The sequence below is a fragment of the Oncorhynchus nerka genome, linkage group LG18, assembly GCF_034236695.1.
Source record: "Oncorhynchus nerka isolate Pitt River linkage group LG18, Oner_Uvic_2.0, whole genome shotgun sequence".
Taxonomy (NCBI): domain Eukaryota; kingdom Metazoa; phylum Chordata; class Actinopteri; order Salmoniformes; family Salmonidae; genus Oncorhynchus; species Oncorhynchus nerka.
Genome location: NC_088413.1, coordinates 35093378 through 35104210, shown reverse-complemented (window position 1 = coordinate 35104210; position 10833 = coordinate 35093378). Strand labels below are relative to the sequence as shown.

Sequence of the window (10833 nt, the reverse complement as noted above, 5' to 3'; positions counted from 1 at the left end):
AACCACAGCCATCCCCACAACAACTACAGCCATCCCCACAACAACCCAAGCTACTCCGACAACAACCACAGCAGCTCTCACAACAACCACAGCATCTCCCACAACATCCACGGCTGCTACAACATCAACAACCATCCCCACAACAACCACAGATGGTCTTGCAACAACCACAGCCATCCCCACAACAACTACAGCCATCCCCACAACAACCCCAGCTGCTCCCACAACAACCACAGCAGCTCTCACAACAACCACAGCCATCCCCACAACAACCACGGCTGCTGCAACATCAACAACCATCCCCACAACAACTACAGCCATCCCCACAGCCATCCCCAAACAACCCCAGCTGCTCCCACAACAACCACAGCCATCCCCACAACAACTACAGCCATCCCCACAACATCCACGGCTGCTACAACATCAACAACCATCCCCACAACAACCACAGATGCTCTTACAACAACCACAGCCATCCCCACAACAACCCCAGCTTCTCCCACAACAACCACAGCAGCTCCCATAACAACCACAGCTTCTTCCCCAACATCCACAGCTGCTCCCACAACAACCACAACTGCTTCCACAACGACCAGAGCTGATTCCATAATAACCACAGCATCACCAATGACAACTACAGCTGCAGGTACAACAACTACAGCTGCACCCACAACAACCACTGTAGCTCACACAACAACCACAGCTGCAGTTACCACAACCACAGCTGCTACAACAACAATAGCAGATCCCACAACAACCACATCTGTTTTCACAACAAATACACCTGCTCCCACAACAACAGCAGCACCAACGACAACTACAGCTGCGGCTACAACAACTACAGCTGCTGCTACAACAACTACAGCTGCACCCACAACAACCACTGCAGCTCACACAACAACCACAGCTGCAGTTACCACAACCACAGCTGCTGCTACAACAACAATAGCAGATCCCACAACAACCACAACTGCTTCCACAACAACCCCAGCTGCTCCCACAACAACAGCAGCAGCACCAACGACAACTACAGCTGCGGCTACAACAACAACAGCTGCACCCACAACAACCACTGCAGCTCACACAACAACCACGGCTGCAGTTATCACAACCACAGCTGCTGCTACTACAACAATAGCAGATCCCACAACAACCATAGCTTCTCCCACAACAACCACATTTGCCCCCATAGCAACAGCAACAGCAGCTGCTGCAATAACAACCACAGCTGCGTCAACAACAACCACAGCCATCCCCACCACAACCACAGCTGCTCCCACAACAACCACAGCTGCTGCTACGCCAACTACAGCTGCTCCAGCAACAACCACAGCTGCTCTGATCAAAGCTACCACAACACCGGCACCTCCACCACCGGAGGTGAAGTTGGAGTTCAAATTAGAGCAAAACTTCACGGCAGACTTGAATAATACATCTTCAGCAGAGTTCCATGCATTAGCAACCATTGTGGCTAAAGCGGTAATTTCAGTTTTATATTCTTTACTACTGTTCATATTTAGTAGTACTTTCTGTCAGGTTCATAAAGAGGGATATTATCCCCCAAATAAGTTTTCATATTTGCCATTATGTCAGACACTTTCCCTCAAATTGTGCATGTCAACATTTAAGTTTTCAAGATAAATTGCTAAAATTGGTTATATTACATTTACAGTTGGACACAGTTTACCAAAACAAATATGGATCCCGTTTCAATCGCACAGAGGTCCTAGGTTTCAGGTAGGTAGTTATTCTTGAGTTTGTATTTTTACTTTGGGCCATTCTTGGAATTAATTTTAAGATAGACATTGTATTCATTAATTATTTTTACGGTAAATGATTCATTTGTGTAAGTGTTCATAATTGTCATAGCATTTAAATATGAATCTGCTTTACTGACGGTATCATATTCATTGTTTTTCATTTTGTTGTTTTCCAGTAAAGGTTCGGTTGTGGTAGACGCTAAGCTGATATTTAACAATGCCAGCTCAGTCCCTGAGTCCAGTACGGTGGTCACAACTTTGACAGAGAGTGTCTCAAGCAACAGCTCTAATTTCTCTCTCCCAGTGAACACAGCTTCTATCACGGCAACAAGTATGACACCTTCATATTCTCAATTCTGAACTCTTAGTAACTCAATATTTCCCTGCACTCTCTCTACCTCATGTTCGTAAAATACCAAGTTATCATACAGCTGCACTTCTTTATATGTCTGCATTTTACTTTTCTATGTTTCATTATATTATATTAATTATATTGATCTGGTCTCTATATCACTTAACTGTTCAACATTATAAGAACATTATGACAACTGACACAAATTCCTGTAAACAATTGTTGATTGGATATTAAAGCCATCTATTCTATCTTTTCATGTTCCAATATAATTCTGATAGTTAACAATGATCAGATGTTGTTGAAGCTGTGTGCAATGCTTAATGTTTTATAGAAGACCTATTTTCTTTGAGACCAGTACATCTTCTATTATACGTACATCATGACGTCTGATGATTTGCTGTCTTCCAGGAGTTGTTTCAACCCCAGCTCCAACTACTACTTCTACTCCGGTTCCTCCAATGTCAACAACGTATATGGTCGCAACGTCCGTCCCTTTGAACATGTCAATGCAGCTCATTACAGTGAATGCAACTTCGGCCCCCTCAAACGTGTCAACTACAAACACGGTAGTTGACACGGTAGTCAACACAACGGCACCTCCAACTACTCCAGTAGTCAATGCAACGGCACCTCCAACTACTCCAGTAGTCAATGCAACGGCACCTCCAACTACTCCAGTAGTCAATGCAACGGCACCTCCAACTACTCCAGTAGTCAATGCAACAGCTCCTCCAACTACTCCAGTAGTCAATGCAACAGCTCCTCCAACTGCCCCAGTAGTCAATGCAACAGCTCCTCCAACAGCCCCAGTAGTCAATGCAACAGCTCCTCCAACTACCACAGTAGTAAATGCAACAGCTCCTCCAACTGCCCCAGTAGTCAATGCAACAGCTCCTCCAACTACTCCAGTAGTCAATGCAACGGCACCTCCAACTACTCCAGTAGTCAATGCAACAGCTCCTCCAACTACTCCAGTAGTCAATGCAACAGCTCCTCCAACTGCCCCAGTAGTCAATGCAACAGCTCCTCCAACAGCCCCAGTAGTCAATGCAACAGCTCCTCCAACTGCCCCAGTAGTCAATGCAACAGCTCCTCCAACTACCACAGTAGTAAATGCAACAGCTCCTCCAACTGCCCCAGTAGTCAATGCAACAGCTCCTCCAACTACTCCAGTAGTCAATGCAACGGCACCTCCAACTACTCCAGTAGTCAATGCAACAGCTCCTCCAACTACTCCAGTAGTCAATGCAACAGCTCCTCCAACTGCCCCAGTAGTCAATGCAACAGCTCCTCCAACAGCCCCAGTAGTCAATGCAACAGCTCCTCCAACTGCCCCAGTAGTCAATGCAACAGCTCCTCCAACTACCACAGTAGTAAATGCAACAGCTCCTCCAACTGCCCCAGTAGTCAATGCAACAGCTCCTCCAACTACTCCAGTAGTCAATGCAACGGCACCTCCAACTACTCCAGTAGTCAATGCAACAGCTCCTCCAACTGCCCCAGTAGTCAATGCAACGGCACCTCCAACTACTCCAGTAGTCAATGCAACAGCTCCTCCAACTGTCCCAGTAGTCAATGCAACAGCTTCTCCAACTGCCCCAGTAGTCAATGCAACAGCTCCTCCAACTGCCCCAGTAGTCAATGCAACAGCTCCTCCAACTGTCCCAGTAGTCAATGCAACAGCTCCTCCAACTACCACAGTAGTAAATGCTACTGTAGCTCCAACCGCTCCGGTAACCAATTTGACCGAAACACCAAATATCCCAGTACCAACTATCCAAGTACCAACTACCCAAGTGCCAACTACAAAGGCAGCCCCAGCAACAGAGGAGCCATTGACCAGCCCTCAACTGTCACTGCAGTTCAGCCTGACATCTAACTTTACTAGCTCTCTGAGCAACAGCAGTTCACCAGAGTTCCTGGCATTGGCTAAACAAGTGTCTACACAGGTAACTTACATTTGATTTCATTTTACCAAAGATAGTGCCCTTAGTTTTCTTGAAAGGCGCTTCACAAAATCATAACCATGATCATCGTTGTCATAATTCATCATAAGGCATCTTGATACCAGCCACACATGGTTGAATTGTTAATATAATATAACTTTTAATTCCGTATCCACTTTTTTCAGCTGGATAACTTGTTCAAGGCTGAATTTGGAGCCAGATTTATTCAAACTGATGTCAATAGATTCCGGTGGGTACATGATTAAAATTTGAATGACTTTGAAACAGTGTGGATGATGAAGAAAAATAACATTTCTATGAATATTGTTATTTAGTATGCCTTGGGACGGGTTCTTACTGAAGTAACGCTTTCAAAAGATATTTAAAAATGATTATTTTCAGGTCAGGATCAATTGTGGTGGAGTCTACGTTGATTTTCAACAACACCAGCTCAGTGCCTAACACTAGCCTGGCAGCACAAACTTTACAAACTGCCATTACTTCCAACACCTCTGGCCTGACCTTGCCTGTCGATTCATCCTCCATTGTGGTCACACGTAAGACAATTCACCAACACATCACTTTACTTTTTCTCATACACTACTTTATTGCAATATGTAAACATTTCATTGAATGTTACAATTTTGCAGGCACTACTACAATGACTACTGCAGCTCCAACCGCAGCAACCACCACCGTTGCAGCAACTGCTGCTCCAACTGCAGCAACTGCTGCTCCAACTGCAGCAACTGCTCCTCCAACTGCAGCAACTGCTCCTCCAACTGCAGCAACTGCTGCTTCAACTGCAGCAACTGCTGCTTCAACTGCAGCAACTGCTGCTCCAACTGCAGCAACTGCTGCTTCAACTGCAGCAACTGCTGCTCCAACTGCAGCAACTGCTGCTTCAACTGCAGCAACTGCTGCTCCAACTGCAGCAACTGCTGCTTCAACTGCAGCAACTGCTGCTCCAACTGCAGCAACTGCTGCTCCAACTGCAGCAACTGCTCCTCCAACTGCAGCAACTGCTGCTTCAACTGCAGCAACTGCTGCTTCAACTGCAGCAACTGCTGCTTCAACTGCAGCAACTGCTGCTCCAACTGCAGAAACTGCTGCTCCAACTGCAGCAACTGCTGCTTCAACTGCAGCAACTGCTGCTCCAACTGCAGCAACTGCTGCTCCAACTGCAGCTGTCACCACGCCACCTCCAACAGTGGCCACCACCACCAACGCTGCTCCGGCGGCAGCCACCACCACTGCTGTCGCATCAACTGATCCTCCATCTTCTAGTGAAGGAACCCTGAGTCTTCGGTTTAGCCTCAACCAGATGTTCACCTCAGATCTTGCCAACTCGTCCTCTTCAGCATTCAAGGCTCTGGCTGGCACAGTGGTCTCGGAGGTAAGTATCCAGAGCCCTTTTCATCAATATACACCACACCAGAGAGACTAGATATGAGTGGGCGTCCTATTGTTAGATAGAACCAAAGATTATTCAGTATGAATATATCGTACTCTGGGACCTCCCCATCCAGACTTTTTTACGGTCTTCTTAGTGGACATGAACCCTTGTGCCTGCCTAACAGCTGCTATGGGCAACAGCGAGTGCAATGCGCACAACATGGGAAACATTTACAGTTTTGCATGTCAGTAACCAAGTCTTCAAGGTACATAACTTTTAAAATGCAGAAATACGTCCAGAATTTTCTCGCCAATTTCGTGGTATCAAATTGGTAGTTACAGTCTTGTCCCATCGCTGCAACTCCCGTATGGACTCGGGAGAGGCGAAGGTCGAGAGCCGTGTGTCCTCCGAAACACGACATAGCCAAACCGCACTGCTTCTTGACACAATGCCCGATTAACCCGAAACCGGCCGCACCAATGTGTCAGAGGAAACACCGTACACCAGGCAACCCTGTCAGCGTGCATTGCGCCCGGCCCTCCACAGGAGTCGCTAGAGCGCGATGGGACAAGGTCATCCCGGCCGGCCAAGCACTCCCCTATCCCGGACGACGCTGGGCCAATTGTGCGCTGCCAAATGTTTTATTTATTTTTACCTTTATTTAACTAGGCAAGTCAGTTAAGAACAAATTCTTGTTTTCAATGACGGCCTAGGAACAGTGGGTTAACTGCCTGTTCAGGGGCAGAACAACAGACCTTGTCAGCTCAGGGGTTTGAACTTGTAACCTTCCGGTTACTAGTCCAACGCTCTAACCACTAGGCTACCCTGCCGCCCTAAATGTGGCTCCTGGTCACGGCCGGCTGTGACAGAGCCTGGACTCGAACCAGGATCTCTAGTGGCACAGCGCCTTAGACAACTGCGCCACTCAGGAGGCCAACCACTGTGAGTTCTGGCCCTGTTTACATTTTTACGCGAATGATGTTAAGCTTTGCTAATCGTATTTAAATCTTTCAATGCAGGTGAACAAGATTTTTGTTAACACCCTAAGCTTCAATCGTTCCATTGTCAACTCATTCAAGTAAGTATGAATTCTCATTACTGACTGACTTAAAAACTTTGATGATGACAGCAATGATGATAATGATTTCTGTGGGTTGTCCATTTTCTTTCCTAGGAGTGGCTCCGTAGTTACCAACATGACACTCGTGTTCAGTAACAAAAATTCGGTTCCCAGTGCAGGCAGCGCACAGGCAACTTTCACCAGCAGTTCCACCTCCCTGACCATCCTACAGGGCAGCGTCAGTGTTGGTAAGTATTCATCGTCACCACACTACACATCTGTAAGAGCAAAGTCAACATTTGAACAGAAACATTAAAAATCATTCCCCTTTTATCATCCAGTGAACCATATCTTTATTGTTCCTACTTTTTCAGAGTCATCAGTCAATTCAGGAAGTGCTCCCCGACCCACTGCCTTCTGTCTGTCTGCCTTGCCTCTCACGTTGGCACTGCTAATGGTACAGTTGCTGGCTAACTAATAGCTTGTGTCATAGCTGCTGTGGCATTGGCTCGACCAATGAACTTGACCAATTTTCCAGCTCTCATAGAGACACCCTTAAGATGAATGACCTGCTTTGGCAGAAGAATGCACAATGGACTGTACCTGTGTTAATTACAGAATATATATGTATTTCATGTACATACCCCCAAGTACACAAAAACAAAAACACACCTAAATGTACTTTTTGATGTCAAGTATGATATTTGTGACATTCCTTAAAAATTTGTGTGTTTTTTTTTTCTGCTTATGAGTATTGATATTCATAGTATTGATAATTAAGGGATAAAACAAAGGTATGGATTTTTTTTGACAAACCAATGCTAAAATGTGACAAGGTAAAATGCCTATACCTTATCTTTCAAGTGACTGTATTTCCACTTATCCATATAGGCTCTCAAATACATTACTTATTTATTTGCAGCTTGCACATGTTTTATCTGTTAGATTTATATGGAAAATAACTTTAAAAATTAGAAAACCTTTCCTGCAACATGAGACATCCAAATCCTATTGTATAATTTGTTTGCTTTTGTGTTGCCTTTTTAATTATGAACTGCTTGTAACTACTGCATTTAACTACTACATTTAACTACTGCATTTAACTATTGCAGACCAAATACCTTTATGATATTTACTTTGAGTTATTTTGGGCATATCACTGAAGTGTCAAAGTGGCCGAGGAACTAATGCGGACCACTGCCCTGTTTTAAAAACATTGTAACGTCTTACCTTGTTAATAATATTCAATCCAGTATGTAAAACCCATAGAAGTACATTTTCTTCATTACTGTTTTAATATAATTATATTTTGGGTCATGTAAGTGCGTTGAATAATTCATTTATAAATCATTTACAATATGAGTTACCATGTGAGTAACAACTTACAAACAAGCACCCCAAATGATGTTATGAACAGTAATCATATATTTATACTGAACAAAAATATAAAACGCAAAGTCCCATGTTTCATGAGCTGAAATAAAAGATCCCAAAATTTGTTAACATCCCTGTTAGTGAGCATTTCTCATTTGCCAATATAATCCATCCCCCTGACGGGTGTGGCACACTTTACATGTTGCGTTTATATTTTTGTTCAGTATACCTATTAAATTAACATTTTGAATTAAACATTAAATACGTTTTATTTATTTCAGAAAGTACTGTTCCAATTGATAAACACAGTAGAAACTGGTGACTTGCACACAAAATTGAAATATACCAGTTCATATTCTGAGCGATACCATCAATATGAATAATACATCAAGTTAGTTTAGAAAATGTGTGAGGTGTTTTTGCAATACGGTCATTCAAATTATACAATAGCTAATGCAACATATGGACTATAAAACTAAATGGGGATATCAACGACAGTAGGGGAAAGTGTGTAGACGGATCCTAATTTAACCAGGAAGTAAGAGCATGATTTGGTGGCAAGTTCATTGGAAAAGACCATGAATCCATCAAATACATAAAAGGCAAGTGGTTAAGGATGAAATGAGAAACACATAGCGTCATACACCTCACACACACCGCATGAGAACTATGCAGCTTCTGAGCAATACAGACGTAGATCTCGCTTGATCAAAACCAAAAATGCTATATATATATATAATCATGCTCCTTAATTAATGGCATGAAATTGTCTCTTTAAGTTTTGTACTGTAAGTGTTGTCACATCCTTTAGTGTCTTTTATGTATTATTCAAATGTTACTTGTTTGTTCTTTGCTTGTTAATATTTGCATATTGTCGTGTCAATCTGTCACGTTCGTCATAAAGATCGGACCAAGGCGCAGCGTGGTATACGTTCATTCTCTTTTTAATGAATGAACAAAAACAACAAACAACCAAACGAACCGTGGAGCTATACAAACGAGTTCTGACAGGCAACGAAACATAGACAAGATCCCACAACTAACAATGGGGAAAATGGCTACCTAAATATGATCCCCAATCAGAGACAACCATAAACAGCTGTCTCTGATTGGGAACCATATCAGGCCAACAAAGACATACAAAACCCTAGATGACAAACCCCCTAGACATACAACAACTACAGTACCAACCCTAGTCACACCCTGACCAAACCAAAATATATAGAAAAACAGAGAATCTAAGGTCAGGGCGTGACACATTCACTCCACAAAATAAGTTTCCTCACATGAAAATAAAGTTATTAATAAAGTACAAATAACTTACTTATGAAGTAAATAGTCATTTATTAATTAAATTCTAATACCCTGAGTTTGACAACACACTGTGAAAAATGATTCAGGTGGTTATTTTGACATACAATCCAAGTTATTTTTTTACTTGAACATAATTAGTGCTGTACCTCCACAAGTCTGGTTGGGTACATTTTGGCCCATTCCTCCTGACAGAGCTGGTGTAATTGAGTCAGGTTTGTAGGCCTCCTTTCTCGCACATGCTTTTTCAATTCTGCCCACACATTTTCTAGAGGGTTGAGGTCAGGGCTTTGTGAGGGCCACTCCAATAGCTTGACTTTGTTGTCCTTAAGCCATTTGGTGGTACATTCAGGGATTTGGAAATGTGCTTCCAAGGATGAACCAGACTTGTGGAAGGCTAGAATTTTTGGTCTTGGCTGATTCTCTTGATTTTCCCATGATGTCAAGCAAAGAGTCACTGAGTTTGAAGGTAGGCCTTGAAATACATCCACAGGTACACCTCCAATTGACTCAAATTATATCAATTAGCCTATGAGAAGCTTCTTAAAGCCATGACATCATTTTCTGGAATTTTCCAAGCTGTTTAAAGGCACAGTCAACTTAATGTATGTAACCTTCCGATCCACTGGAAATGTGATATAGTGAATCATAAGTGAAATAATCTGTCTCTAAACAATTGTAGAAAAAATTATTTGTGTCATGCACAAAGTAGATGTCCTAACCAACTTGACAAAACTATAGTTTGTTAAAACTTGTTATGGCTGGGGGCAGTATTGAGTAGCTTGGATGAATAAGGTGCCCAGAGTAAACTGCCTGATACTCAGGCCCAGTAGCTAATATATGCAAATTAGGATAGCAAACACTCTGAAGTTTCTAAATCTGTTTGAATGATGTCTGTGAGTATAACAGAACTCATATGGCAGGCAAAAACCTGAGAAAAAAATCCAACCAGGAAGTGGGAAATCTGAGGTTTGTAGTTTTTCAAGTCGTCGTCTATCGAATATACAGTGTCTATGGGGTCATATTGCACTTCCTAAGGTTTCCACTAGATGTCAACAGTCATTAGAACCTTGTTTGATGCTTCTACTGTGAAGGAGGGGGGAATGGGAGCTGAATGAGTCAGAGGTCTGCCAGAGTGCCATGAGCTGCTCACGTTGTCACGCCCTGACCTTAGTATTCTTTGTTTTCTTTATTATTTTGGTTAGGTCAGGGTGTGACATGGGTGATGTATGTGTTTTTGTTCCTGTCTAGGGGTTTTGTATGTCTATGGGTGTTTACTAGTCTAGGTGTTTATGGGTGTTTACTAGTCTAGGTGTTATGCATGTCTATGGTTGCCTAGATTGGTTCTCAGTTAGAGGCAGCTGTTTATCGTTGTCTCTGATTGGGAACCATATTTAGGCAGCCATATTCCTTGGGTATTTCGTGGGTTATTGTCTATGTGTTAGTTGCCTGTGTCTGCACTTATCATATATAGCGTCACGGTCATATTGTTGTTTTTGTAAGTTTGTTTAAGTGGTCTTCGTTAATAAATAGAAGATGTATTCAAATTACGCTGCACCTTGGTCTCCTCCATTCAACGAATGTGACACACGTGAGAGTTCGCTTGCATTCTATTATATTTCTACAAACAA

The 10833-nt window shown here is 42.9% G+C and overlaps 1 protein-coding gene across 1 annotated transcript; it reads left to right on the top strand.

Moving 5' to 3' along the window:
- The first annotated feature begins 3589 nt into the window (after positions 1-3589).
- Positions 3590-9201, top strand: LOC115146752 (ice-structuring glycoprotein-like). Its single transcript, XM_029688805.2, has 7 exons — positions 3590-4064; positions 4247-4311; positions 4464-4618; positions 4712-5457; positions 6477-6535; positions 6632-6765; positions 6892-9201. The coding sequence occupies exons 4-7, from the start codon at positions 4723-4725 to the stop codon at positions 6993-6995; spliced, it is 1032 nt and encodes a 343-aa protein (XP_029544665.2). The 5' UTR covers positions 3590-4064; positions 4247-4311; positions 4464-4618; positions 4712-4722; the 3' UTR covers positions 6996-9201.
- Positions 9202-10833: the final 1632 nt, after the last annotated feature.